The 13,939-nt window shown below is 42.8% G+C and overlaps 1 protein-coding gene across 1 annotated transcript; it reads left to right on the top strand.

The window, feature by feature from the left end:
• The first annotated feature begins 7,702 nt into the window (after positions 1–7,702).
• On the top strand, positions 7,703–13,233 carry lrrc28 (leucine rich repeat containing 28). The gene is made up of 10 exons (XM_026379023.1): positions 7,703–7,848; positions 8,457–8,696; positions 8,890–8,930; positions 9,260–9,297; positions 9,391–9,528; positions 10,794–11,000; positions 11,109–11,211; positions 11,714–11,898; positions 11,982–12,141; positions 12,261–13,233. Exons 2-10 carry the CDS (start codon positions 8,529–8,531, stop codon positions 12,328–12,330), a joined length of 1,110 nt encoding a protein of 369 aa, XP_026234808.1. The 5' UTR covers positions 7,703–7,848; positions 8,457–8,528; the 3' UTR covers positions 12,331–13,233.
• The last annotated feature ends 706 nt before the right edge of the window (positions 13,234–13,939 follow it).

The raw sequence follows: 13,939 nt of genomic DNA, 5'->3' as shown, positions 1-13,939 counted from the left end.
GTTTAAGGGCAGCATGGTGGCTTGACAGCACCACATAGCACCACATAGCACCACACAGCACCACATAGCACCACACAGCACCACACAGCACCACATAGCACCACACAGCACCACACAGCACCACACAGCACCACACAGCACCACACAGCACCACACAGCACCACACAGACAGGACCCAGCCCCTGCTGGCTCCTTTCTGTGGGTGCTGCTCTGGCCTTCCTGGGTCTGACCCTGTCTACAGGGGCAGACCCAGGCAGGTATCGGTGTTTTCATGTCCTCCCCATGTCTGTGTGGGTTTACTCCGGGTGCTCCGGTTTCCTCCCACATTCCAACCACATTTAGGTTAGTTCATTTGGCTACCCTAATTTCTTAATCAACAGTATAATGAAGTAATGGATCAATAAATAGTGTAAATAAACTGTAAATATCTTGTATTTTGTTCTCATTTGCTGTTTAACAGCTCCTAAAATCGTAGCGTTGTTTCATCAGCTTGATACTATTTTGCAATGACACTGCAGAAGACTGCAAGCGGTGGACGACCAGATCATCAGAAAAGACAAATCAATATCCAGACCCAGAAAAACATAGGCTATTTAATGTAGTAATACTAAAGATATTTGTAAAATACTGCATATGCGAGAGGGGGTGAACTGGAAGAAGTTGTGCCCTGGGTGAAATAGATCTGTGGTGATTTCCTTCAAACCACACTGTAGAAGAGGCTCAGTGGCAGCAGGAAAGAGTTCATTCAGCAGCTCCTGTGCTTGGTTAAACTTCCTCAACTGTCATAGGGAGTACATCTTCCTCTGGGCTTTTTTCAACATGAAGGGTTGACCAGAGTCAGTGTGACCAGGCCACAGTATGATTGGAAGATCATGACACTGAGCAGTAGTCCTGAGATTTAGCTTTAACTCAAGTCATAAATACACTTTTTCACTTGTTCTTCCCCATATTTGAAGTCCAAGAGAAAAAAACATCACTCGCCAACTCTGCAAGGGTGGAAGAGCCTGATTACACCAGTTATAAAACTGATATGTCATTTTCTTCTTTTAGTACTGGGGAAGACTCCATTAAGCAGGAGGCAGTGTTTTTATCTTGTAAGGGGCAAACAGCTAACTCTGTTTGTCTTTAGGAAACACATTCGGAAATGTGAGATGTTGGATTTTGGTGCGATAACATTCTCTTTAGTCATTGTACAAGTCGGTTGGCAGGGGTCGCTACTGGCTTTAACAGATGTCCAGGTAAAATAATAACTTAGAGAGCTGATCATGAAGGTCACTGGTTAGATTTGGTCATTGATATTGAAAATCTGACTTTTATTATGGTAAATGTTTTTTGGAAACAATGATTCTAAGAAAACCTATTGCACCAAACAGTAATCAAAGGGGAACTGATAATTAATTAGCCCACTGATTTTATTCTAATTGGTGGGGACTTTAACGTCTGTCCTGATGAATGGATGGACAGATGGACCCCAATAGCTTCACAACATTATAACAATAACCCATTGATATTGTTTCAACCTATCGGAAATGCAAAACTGACTCATGGTTAGGATTAGATATTAGTACATGCTAAAGAAACAAAAAAAATTTCTAATGGATCTTTGAGTGATCACTGATTAATTGATTTAAAGTTGACTGAAACAGAAAAGGCTAATAAAACAAAACTACTACTGGAAATACAGTGTCTGCTACACAATGACAACCATTGTAATCAAGTGAAAATATGTGTTTTAACTATTAAAAAAAATACAAAATGAAAAATGGCACCCTAAATGACCAAAGGCAAACATGTAAAATCAATTTGGTAAAAGAGTTGTTGACATTTTGCCAAAAGGCAGACTGGAGCACAGAAGATAAAGAAAAGATCAATAATTTACAGTCTCAGAATTAGAATTATATCTTAATAAAGCTCATGGTGTTTAGTTTTTCCCCAGAAAGATGGGGAAAAAACACCTCTCACTTCAGCAAGCAGCAAGTTTCTTTTTACCTTATTCAAAGTCTAATTCATTTTATTTGAAAAATTGGAGAATTCCAATTCATTGATGAAAACGGTAAAAAGAAAAACAGTGATAAATTTGATGATTTAATTAAAAAATGAACAAGTCACAAAATCTTTTTTTAAGAATATCATTACAATATCAAAATACTGTATACAGTGGAAAGAAAAAGTATTTTAGTGAAGGTGATACAACTATGAAACCAACAAGCGTGCCAAGGAGATATTCTCTGGAATGGATTGTGTGAAATGATACTGCCACCTCATCGTTACTACACATCATACTTATTTTAAGTAAAGAGCTACTTACAGTATCATGATATGTTTGCATGTGTCAGGCCGGTGTTTTCAATTGCAAAAGAAGGATAATTATCAACCACTCACAGTACATTAAAGTTTACGTGGTGGCAATCTGACAAAACAACAGAAGTGAGTACCCTGCAGCCTGTTACCCCCTTTTTTAAGTGTGGTTTCTTTTTGTGTATTTTTGGAAGTATATACAGTATCCAATGCCCTGTGGTGTTGCAAATAAAGTATCATGTATTTCATTATGTAAAGTCAAGAACTTCAGGGCCAAACAGCTTTACGCCAAGAGCAGAATATCAAAAGAGCCAGTATTTCAGGAAACTGAGCACACGTGTGCACGTGGGCCACAATCAAAACGTGCACACATCTGGCATGAATATTAGCAGGCTGTGTTAGCAAGTTTAAAGTAAAATTCCGGTTACACACTTTTTTTGGAAGCAAAGGTCCAGAAGATTATACAGTAATGTCTAACTATTTACTGTGATATATATTATCAAGTAGCCTGCATGTAATCAATATTTGACTGTCAAATCAAATTAATTCAGTACAATTCAAAAACCTTTTGACTCATTTATTGTTATGTAACATCGAACTGAGCATGTGGCTCCAGATCCTGGTCGACTGGTCATACTGGGCCCTGAGACTAGCAACTTTCTGTGATCACACTTCAGATTTGAGTGGGTATGTGTGTTCAAAACCTTTGTGTTTTGTCTCATAATGCTGTTTGACATTGGTACTTTTCATAAGAGTCACAGTTTCTGATCGTATCAGACAAACTGGTTTAGTTCAGTGGGTAATATGAACAGAAAGGAGTCTATTCATTCTGGATTAAAAACTCGATTTTCACTTTCAACTTTCTCCTCTCTGTCGTCTGTATCTCTCCTCTCTGTCTGTATCTCTCCTCTCTGTCGTCTGTATCTCTCCTCTCTGTCGTCTATGTCTCTCTCCTCTCTGTCTGTATCTCTCCTCTCTGTCGTCTGTATCTCTCTCCTCTCTGTTGTCTGTATCTCTCCTCTCTGTCGTCTGTATCTCTCCTCTCTGTCGTCTGTATCTCTCCTCTCTGTCTGTATCTCTCCTCTCTGTATCTCCCCTCTCTGTCTGTATCTCCCCTCTCTGTCTGTATCTCTCCTCTCTGTCGTCTGTATCTCTCCTCTCTGTCGTCTGTATCTCTCTCCTCTCTGTCTGTATCTCTCCTCTCTGTCTGTATCTCTCCTCTCTGTCGTCTGTATCTCTCCTCTCTGTCGTCTGTGTCTCTCTCCTCTCTGTCTGTATCTCTCTCCTCTCTGTCGTCTGTCTCTCTCCTCTCTGTCGTCTGTATCTCTCCTCTCTGTCGTCTGTGTCTCTCTCCTCTCTGTCTGTATCTCTCTCCTCTCTGTCTGTATCTCCCCTCTCTGTCTGTATCTCCCCTCTCTGTCTGTATCTCTCCTCTCTGTCGTCTGTATCTCTCCTCTCTGTCGTCTGTGTCTCTCTCCTCTCTGTCTGTATCTCTCTCCTCTCTGTCGTCTGTCTCTCTCCTCTCTGTCTGTATCTCTCTCCTCTCTGTCATCTGTCTCTCTCCTCTCTGTCTGTATCTCTCCCTCTCTGTCGTCTGTCTCTCTCCTCTCTGTTGTCTGTATCTCTCCTCTCTGTTGTCTGTCTCTCTCCTCTCTGTCGTCTGTCTCTCTCCTCTCTGTTGTCTGTATCTCTCCTCTCTGTTGTCTGTCTCTCTCCTCTCTGTCGTCTGTCTCTCTCCTCTCTGTCGTCTGTCTCTCTCCTCTCTGTCTGTATCTCTCCCTCTCTGTCGTCTGTCTCTCTCCTCTCTGTCTGTATCTCTCCCTCTCTGTCGTCTGTGTCTCTCCTCTCTGTCTGTATCTCTCCCTCTCTGTCGTCTGTCTCTCTCCTCTCTGTTGTCTGTATCTCTCCTCTCTGTTGTCTGTCTCTCTCCTCTCTGTCGTCTGTCTCTCTCCTCTCTGTCGTCTGTATCTCTCCTCTCTGTCGTCTGTCTCTCTCCTCTCTGTCGTCTGTCTCTCTCCTCTCTGTTGTCTGTATCTCTCCTCTCTGTCGTCTGTATCTCTCCTCTCTGTCGTCTGTCTCTCTCCCTCTCTGTCGTCTGTATCTCTCCTCTCTGTCGTCTGTATCTCTCCTCTCTGTCGTCTGTATCTCTCCTCTCTGTCGTCTGTATCTCTCCTCTCTGTCGTCTGTATCTCTCCTCTCTGTCCCTCTCCTCTCTGTCGTCTGTATCTCTCCTCTCTGTCGTCTGTATCTCTCCTCTCTGTCGTCTGTATCTCTCCTCTCTGTCGTCTGTCTCTCTCCTCTCTTGTCGTCTGTATCTCTCCTCTCTGTCGTCTGTCTCCTCTCCTCTCTGTCGTCTGTATCTCTCCTCTCTTGTTGTCCTGTCTTCTCCTCTCTAGTCGTCTCTCCTCTGTCGTCTGTCTATTCTTCCTCTCTGTTGTCTGTCTCTCTATTCTGTCGTTGTCTCTCTCCTCTCTGTCGTCTGTCTCTCTCTCTCTGTCGTATGTCTCTTCCTCATCTGTCGTCGTCTGTCTCCTCTCTCTCGTCTGTATCTCTCCCTCTCTGTCGTCTGTGCTCTCTCCTCTCCTGTCTGTTATCTCTCCCTCTTCATGTCGTCTGTGTCTCTCCTCTCTGTCTGTATCTCTCCCTCTCTGTCGTCTGTCTCTCTCCTCTCTGTTCTGTATCTCTCCTCTCTGTTGGTCTCTCTCCTCTCTGTCGTCTGTCTCTCTCCTCTCTGTCGTCTGTATCTCTCCTCTCTGTCGTCTGTCTCTCTCCTCTCTGTCTGTCTCTCTCCTCTCTGTTGTCTGTATCTCTCCTCTCTGTCGTCTGTATCTCTCCTCTCTGTCGTCTGTCTCTCTCCCTCTCTGTCGTCTGTATCTCTCCTCTCTGTCGTCTGTATCTCTCCTCTCTGTCGTCTGTATCTCTCCTCTCTGTCATCTGTATCTCTCCTCTCTGTCGTCTGTATCTCTCCTCTCTGTCCCTCTCCTCTCTGTCGTCTGTATCTCTCCTCTCTGTCGTCTGTATCTCTCCTCTCTGTCGTCTGTATCTCTCCTCTCTGTCGTCTGTCTCTCTCTCTCTCTGTCGTCTGTATCTCTCCTCTCTGTCGTCTGTATCTCTCCTCTCTGTCGTCTGTATCTCTCCTCTCTGTCGTCTGTATCTCTCCTCTCTGTCGTCTGTACCTCTCCTCTCTGTCGTCTGTATCTCTCCTCTCTGTCGTCTGTATCTCTCTCCTCTCTGTCGTCTGTATCTCTCTCCTCTCTGTCGTCTGTATCTCTCCTCTCTGTCGTCTGTATCTCTCCTCTCTGTCGTCTGTATCTCTCCTCTCTGTCGTCTGTATCTCTCCTCTCTGTCGTCTGTCTCTCTCTCCTCTCTGTCATCTGTCTCTCTCTCCTCTCTGTCGTCTGTATCTCTCCTCTCTGTCGTCTGTATCTCTACTCTCTGTCGTCTGTGTCTCTCTCCTCTCTGTCGTCTGTATCTCTCCTCTCTGTCGTCTGTCTCTCTCTCCTCTCTGTCGTCTGTATCTCTCCTCTCTGTCGTCTGTATCTCTCCTCTCTGTCGTCTGTATCTCTCCTCTCTGTCGTCTGTATCTCTCTCCTCTCTGTCGTCTGTCTCTCTCTCCTCTCTGTCGTCTGTATCTCTACTCTCTGTCGTCTGTGTCTCTCTCCTCTCTGTCGTCTGTATCTCTCCTCTCTGTCGTCTGTCTCTCTCTCCTCTCTGTCGTCTGTATCTCTCCTCTCTGTCGTCTGTATCTCTCCTCTCTGTCGTCTGTATCTCTCCTCTCTGTCGTCTGTATCTCTACTCTCTGTCGTCTGTATCTCTCTCCTCTCTGTCGTCTGTATCTCTACTCTCTGTCGTCTGTATCTCTCTCCTCTCTGTCGTCTGTATCTCTCCTCTCTGTCGTCTGTATCTCTCTCCTCTCTGTCGTCTGTCTCTCTCTCCTCTCTGTCGTCTGTATCTCTCTCCTCTCTGTCATCTGTATCTCTCCTCTCTGTCGTCTGTCTCTCTCCTCTCTGTCGTCTGTCTCTCTCTCCTCTCTGTCGTCTGTCTCTCTCCTCTCTGTCGTCTGTATCTCTCCTCTCTGTCGTCTGTATCTCTCCTCTCTGTCGTCTGTCTCTCTCTCCTCTCTGTCGTCTGTATCTCTCTCCTCTCTGTCGCCTGTATCTCTCCTCTCTGTCGTCTGTCTCTCTCCTCTCTGTCGTCTGTCTCTCTCTCCTCTCTGTCGTCTGTATCTCTCCTCTCTGTCGTCTGTCTCTCTCTCCTCTCTGTCGTCTGTCTCTCTCTCTCCTCTCTGTCGTCTGTATCTCTCTTCTCTGTCGTCTGTATCTCTCCTCTCTGTCGTCTGTATCTCTCCTCTCTGTCGTCTGTCTCTCTCTCCTCTCTGTCGTCTGTATCTCTCCTCTCTGTCGTCTGTATCTCTCCTCTCTGTCGTCTGTATCTCTCCTCTCTGTCGTCTGTCTCTCTCTCCTCTCTGTCGTCTGTCTCTCTCTCCTCTCTGTCGTCTGTATCTCTCCTCTCTGTCGTCTGTATCTCTCTCCTCTCTGTCGTCTGTATCTCTCTCCTCTCTGTCGTCTGTATCTCTCCTCTCTGTCGTCTGTATCTCTCCTCTCTGTCGTCTGTATCTCTCTCCTCTCTGTCGTCTGTATCTCTCCTCTCTGTCTCTTTATTTATTAATTCTTTCCAACCTCGAACTTTCTCTCATCTACTGTTGAGTCGCTAATTTTCCCGCCTGTGATCCACAGAATCGATTGGCTAAGTGAAGTCACGTGGGACGGCTTAACTCGCATTCAATTGGCCAAAGCCTTCTCGCGTCCTGTAAATAACTACCGTAAAGATCATAATAGCCGTACCGTTTAAATTTAACGTGTCCCGCTAGATTTGGAATCGAAACTTTCGGTCTGGTCCGTAGCTCCGGGTCCGTATGGGACAGCTTCTGGGTCCGGATCCGGACCGCGGTCCGCCTGTTAGTGACCGCTACTCTAAAAGCTCCTTTTAACGCGACATGGCTCACATAGGCGTATTTTGCTAAATTTGTTCAAAGCCCCAATGTAAAAAGATTGAACTACCTGAACTGAATATGATCTACTTTAGCCCATAATTTATTTAATTTTGTTTATTTTGATCTTTTTATACTTTTTGTTTTTTTTTTTACTGTACATTTTATTTAGATTGTATTGTTTTATGTTTATGCCGTTCATTTTATTCATTTTAGTAGCCACATTAACACTTTGTGTTTGACATGGGGTGCAGTTCAACAATTTAACAGCAGGTGGAAGATACGTGTCGTGCCTGCTGCGAAATCAGAACGCGAAGAAGAAGCTTTTTATAAATAAACTTTATTGAACAAATGTCTACAACAAGGTCACGCGAAGAAGAATTTGGGCGGGGGCCCGTTGACGGTCGGTGACGTCATACGTTGTTTACGTCAGGCGGCTGTTGCTGTTCAACAACCCTTCATTTAGTGTGTTTGTTTTTATTAATAATACAGTTAGCAAAGGGCAAGTAATGAACGTATGTCGGAATTAAAGTTGAATAAAATTGTCTTACACAGTTAAGGTAAATAATTGCTTTATGCTAATATTTAACGTAATGTGCTAGTAGCAGCTACCTGGCAGTATGCTAACAGTGCTAACAGTGCTAACAGGCATAAAAGCTCTAACATGAGCAGATAATGTTGAAACGAAATGTAGCTGCGCGAAGAAAACGACACGTAAACACCTCTGTGTCTTTTTACAGTCTGTTTCGTCTGACAGTGGCGGCTGCACTTTGGCTTTGCTGCCATTGCTATCGAGCGGAAAATAATGTCACTATTTGAATGTGTGGATTGTTTCTAAAGCAGCAATTATCTCAACAACACAATCATTGTCCGTGAAACACGGAGACATAGAAATCAAAGCTGAGATCAGATTTTTTTATGTCACGTTGTGTATCATTGTCTTGTTTTTTTTTTTTACTTGACTTTCTGATAATTCTCCTGCTGTGCGTAACTTGAGTTACATATTGTAAGTCTATATTTACATTTCTAATGCATGAAATGCATTGGCCATAAGTATTGTTGCAGTGATCATGACCTGTGCTGTCCTGTCCTCCAAAGCCATAACAAACACTGCAGTTTCATCATGCTGTTACTAATTATCTGGTTGTTGTTTTTTTTTTTTTTTCAGCAAACAGAAATGCCATAGAAGAAAGAGAAGTTGCAGAGTCTCCTCCAACCCGGAGGAGAGATCGCCTCAGAGATGGCAACTGAGCTCCATGAAACCATATTCATGGCCAAGCAGGAGCGCCACAAAAATCTGTTTCTTAACTACAGAAACCTGAATATTTTTCCTGTAGAGCTGCTGAAAGATGAAGGCCTGCAGTTTCTGGAGAGACTGTACATGAAGAGGAACTCACTCACTACACTGGTATTTACACAGAACACAATAAGTGTTCTGTTAATTATTGTCTCAATTTAACACAAACAGAGTGTTAACAGAACATGATTTAAGACCTTTACTCATATGTTTGATGGTATGTTTCTAAAAATACAGTGTTAGACAATTTCACAAGTTTGTTTCCTGTATGATTCATTCATTCTGCTTTTTCTCTTTCTGTCAGCCTGACAATCTTGCTCAGAAGCTCCCAAATCTAATTGAACTGTAAGTATACAGCTAAACCATGTTTCGGCTCTAATGATCATGATTCTTCTTCTGGCTGACGCTATGTTCACTCTCTCTGGAAATTTGGAAAAAGTTCTGTTATTTACACTGTGTGATGCTAGATTATAGTGAGTGGCGAGTCTGTAAGTGTGCGCGAACAGACCCTTTTACAAACTATCCATCTTTAAGCTTTATTCTTCAAATAAATCAAGCAACCAGTAAGTAATCCATGTACAGCAAATTGACACTGACTGCCCAGCTGTTTTTAAACAATAAACCAATAAGATATGCAATCGTTATTCAGATTGTGACGTTTTCTTTCCTTTAAGGTATTTGCACTCAAACAACATAGTTATTATTCCTGAAGGTAAGGCCTCCGGTTTTTAGAAATCTCATGAATATAAGATGAATGTGGAATGAGCTAGGAGATAATAACGGCAACTGTTGTTTAAATCCTTAGCTATTGGAAACTTGGCCAGGCTACAGTCCTTGGACCTGAGCAATAATGCTCTCCAGCTTCTCTGCCCAGAGATTGGACGACTGAGGTCCCTACGCCATCTGAGACTGTCCAATAACCAGCTGAAATGCCTTCCATCAGGTAAAAGTCAGCAGCCGTTAGTCTTGTTAGTATTCATGGTCTTCTTCAAGTGCAACTTCAAGTTTATTTTGTCACTTTGTTTATTAAAGCATTTGAAATTATTTGGTCCTGACACCATACAGTGGTTTTGGAAAGTACCCAGTCTTGTTTTGCACGTTTTATGGTGCTGTATATTTAATGAACAATTGATAAAATTGCTATAATTTTCTTTTACATTAATTTACACTGATAGAACCCATAATGACAAAGTGAAAACATTATAATTTAGAAAACCGTTTCTAAAAGTTTGAGTGTTCCCAGGAGCACATTGAGATCAATGTGCTCCTGGGAACACTCGAATTCAATTGCAAAACTGAAAAGTCTGGAACCCACTGGCACTCCTAACTTAACTGGGCAAGAAGGCACTTGGTCACAGAGGTGAGGAAATTCTCTCTCCCTGGTCTGATGAGACATCACTGGAGTGGTATTTGGATAAGTTCCTGACTGTCTTTGAGTGTCCCTACCCCAGCGCAGAGAAAGACATGGAGAGACATGAAGATGGCAGTTCAGGGACTTCCCATCAAGTCTATTAGAGCTTGAGAGGATCTTCCTAAAAAATTGGGACAAACCCAGGATGACCACAAGCTGTGATCACAGCCAATTGGGGTTACACAGTTAGATTAATGGTTTGAAAACATTTGTAAAGAGAGATTCAAGCGTTTGAATTTCTAATGAGGATGTTTTTACTTGGTGTAGATTGATGGGCAAATAATGGGCTTAATGTAACAGAAAGGGAGATCCTTTGTTGTAGTTATATTTCTTGCCAGCAGAGGGCAGAGACAGAGTTCAACTGAAGGAAAAGCCTATGAAAACAGTATGTTTCTATCCAGGCACCTGGCATATTCTGTGACTATAACTAAAGCTGATGATTTTATTTAATTTGATATTATTTTTTAACCTTAACAAATTCACCTATTCGCAAATAATGAAAATCCTTTTTCTGCTGTTTTTTATGAGAAAATAGCTAAATGAAAGTATGAAACAATTGCTTGTCGACCCCCAAAGGCTCAACTGTCACTTCCTCTTCTATGGACACTTCTGCTGTGTCCATAATTGTCACAGTCCCAGACAGAGATTTGTGTGCTCCCCTAGAATTTTGAGGTGCTCAACAACATTAATAATAATAATAATAGTATTTTTTTCTGACATTTGTAGTTGATGTGTGTTTTTTTTTTTAATACTACAAATCTGATGCGGAATGACTCATGTTTAACTTGTGCCTTCAGAGATTGGTGATCTGCAGGAACTGGAGACTCTGGATGTGTCCATGAACCAGCTGATGTCTCTACCAGATCGGCTGCATCGATGTCTGTCCCTTCAGAATCTGACAGCGGACCACAACCTCCTTAGCCATGTTCCCCGGCAGCTCTGTTGGCTCCACCGTCTCAACCAGCTCTCCATGGCCTCTAACCGGCTGACCTTTCTGCCACTTGGTCAGTGTGTGTCCCCTTATCTCTGCGTTACCATAGTGATGTAGATATTGTGAGCAAGGCTGTGAGAGTACCTCTGTGTGTGTGTGTGTCTGTGTGTGTGTGTTTCAGATCTGGGCAGATCACGGGAGCTGCAGTTTGTGTTTGTGGACAACAATGTGGACCTAAAAGGCCTCCCCTCCTATTTGTACAACAAGGTCATCGGTTGCAGCGGGTAACACAGCTAATTCCAATTAGATCAGTTTAACAGAGTTTGATTTAGAATGAATACATGAAAATATTATCCTTAAAAACCAAAAACTGAAATCTCTCATTGATGCTTTAAGCCAGTGTCTCATATCAGTCTCATGTTACGTGCTCTTACGATCAGGATTTTCAGGGCTCAGTGCTGCTGCTGTTCTTCTGCCAAGTTCTTCTATTTCTGCAGGGATTCGGTAGCTCTGTTCAACTGACTGTTTAGTAAACACTACATTTATAAAAGGGGCTTAAATACTATAGAGATTTCAGTTTTTGAGTTTTAATAAATTAGCAAAACATCTAAAAACATGTTTTGTCTTTGTCTTTATGTTTACTTTACTTTACTTAAGTATATTTACTTTACTTACTTTACTTACTTTACTTTACTTTACTTTACTTTACTTTACTTTACTTTACTTAAGTAAAGTAAAGTTAAATTAAATATATAACACAGCTGCATCTGTGCTGTTTCTGTACAGATGTGGCATGTCGTCCCAAGTTCTTGAGGGTTATATGGTTGAGGGGCTGGGCGAGGCACTGAGTGAAGCTCTGGTCGGGCTTCCTGCTGAAGTCAGGATCATTGGCTCAGAGACAGATAACGTGGCTCCCCTGGAGGAGCTCGCCATGAGAACCTTGCACCGCATTCACCACCACTGCCCGTCAGGTGAGGATTAGCAGTAATGGGTACAGTATGTGCTGAATGGGTGGCTGACAAACTGTTATTACAACTACTTGTTGTGTTTTTAGACCTCAACTTGCTGCCTCCCATCACCCTCCCAAAGAGCCTGCTGGACCTGCTTCAGTTCCCCCTGGGACACTGTCACCGCTGCAGTCAAGCCATGTTCACCATCATCTACCCCAAACTCTTCCCCCTCCGCGAAACCGCGTTGGCAGGAGTACACCGCAGGTTAGAGCAAAAACATATTTTTTCATTAAAGTTAACTACAAATGTAATTTTATTTGTTTTAATAAATTTTCAACTCCAGCACCAATGCTCATCATGTTCCTCACATCTGTCCTCTTCAGGACAACTGTGAGCTTTGTGGCCTATTGTTGCTCCAGTCACTGCCTCCGGAGCTTTGACCTCCAGGGCTAACGGCATTTGCTTCTGACCCTGTGCACATTTGAAGCAGATGTTGTTCGTCAGGTTTCCAAAAGGTGACGGATAACGACTGCGCTTGACTGACCGCAAGAAGCATCCCAGAGGAGCTCGCTGTGTGTATGTTTGGTGGGTCAGATGATGGACACATGGCTCATGTACAGCAACATTACAACACACTTAGGGCAGACCAAAACCTACATGGTGGTATTTTATTCATCTCCTTGTGGTGGGCTTCAAATTAAGAACTAGAACGATTTGTGTCATAAAAACTAACAGTATTACATCTTAGCAACTGCAAACCGCCTACCCATAAGCAAACAGACACTTTTTACTGTTTAATACTTGTGAAATTAGTAACTTTTTCACACAGATGTTTTTCATTTTAGCCATCGATTGTGGAGTCATCTTCTACATATTAGCGTCTTTGTATCTCTCTGCTATGGCCTCATATCTGTTTCAATGGCAGCAGCAGCATAGACCCTTGTTTTTAAAATCTGGGAACCAGTCAGTAAAACAAGATGAGGATGTGCCTCATTTGTCTAATGCCTATGGTAGATACTGTTTTTATTTTCATTTTGACTGGTTTTGGAGCAAAGTTTCATTATATGAACATTTTGAAAGTAATGCCGCATGTTATTACAAACATTGAGAGTTTGTTAAAGTTACATGATCCACAAATGCCGGATTCTTGAATTTGTACAGGTTTAACATCTACAGACTCTCAGTCAGTACGAATACAAAGGTTTCCTTCATCAGAAACTTCACTTCAGAGGCACTGCGTCATTCTCTTCTGATGCTTGTGTGTTTATGCTCATTACTATGTTGTACAGCTGTAATTTATGATTCGTTTTGATTGAGTCGCATTTGGCAGTAAAGGTTGGTGGATGTTTAACTTAACCTACTGACTTTTTCTTAACAGGGTGAGAGTGAATGTGACAGCTTCACCACTCAGCTGCATAAAAGAACACATAACACTGTCACAGGCATACATCTCAGTGTCACCACTAAATACAACACACCGACCACAACAGCGTAACACTTTCAACTTACTTAATCTCACTGGTTTTACTGCAAACAGTGTATCTGTGCTTGGAGTAAACACAAGTAGCTTTTTAGCTGATGCTGCTGTACACTGTCACTGTTGTGACTCAAACAGTCAGTAGGTCAGGACGGTCAAGCTCGTTGGCTTCTCTGCATGTTGCCAACATCCTGGCAACAGGAATGTGCTCTGCCAAATAGACCCCGAGCCAAGTTTGCTAGGAGAGCTTAACTCCTGAGTCAGTCTTCCTCTGTCATATCAGCTCTGTGTAACCTTGAATGCCTTTACTGTCTCTTACAGGGTGAAAGATACAAGGCAGAGCAATGGCGCTATTAGTCAGAGTGATCTGATGAAGAACATCAGATCAACAGATGCAAAGTCAAATTTCTGGCATGGAGACACACACAGGTTTCCAGCGCATCAGGGGAATTCATATGAATTATGTATGTGTGTCATCCTCGTTGATTTGTGCTTGTGCTGAATGCCAACGAATGAATGCCAGTCTAAGTACGGTGTGAGGTGTTGTAACAGAGGCATGTGGAGAGTGGAGGAAGCAGAGCAGCT

The sequence above is a fragment of the Anabas testudineus genome, chromosome 3 (assembly GCF_900324465.2).
Source record: "Anabas testudineus chromosome 3, fAnaTes1.2, whole genome shotgun sequence".
NCBI lineage: Eukaryota > Metazoa > Chordata > Actinopteri > Anabantiformes > Anabantidae > Anabas > Anabas testudineus.
The sequence above is the reverse complement of the archived record's forward strand: the minus strand, read 5'-3'. Positions and strand labels throughout refer to the sequence as shown.

Bases quoted from the DNA above. Each gene is read 5' to 3' on its own strand.
- lrrc28 (XM_026379023.1), top strand. From the start codon at position 8,529: ATGGCAACTGAGCTCCATGAAACCATATTCATGGCCAAGCAGGAGCGC. The intron at 8,697-8,889 runs GTATTTACACAG...TCTTTCTGTCAG, and splicing joins GGAACTCACTCACTACACTG to CCTGACAATCTTGCTCAGAA. The intron at 8,931-9,259 runs GTAAGTATACAG...CTTTCCTTTAAG, and splicing joins CTCCCAAATCTAATTGAACT to GTATTTGCACTCAAACAACA.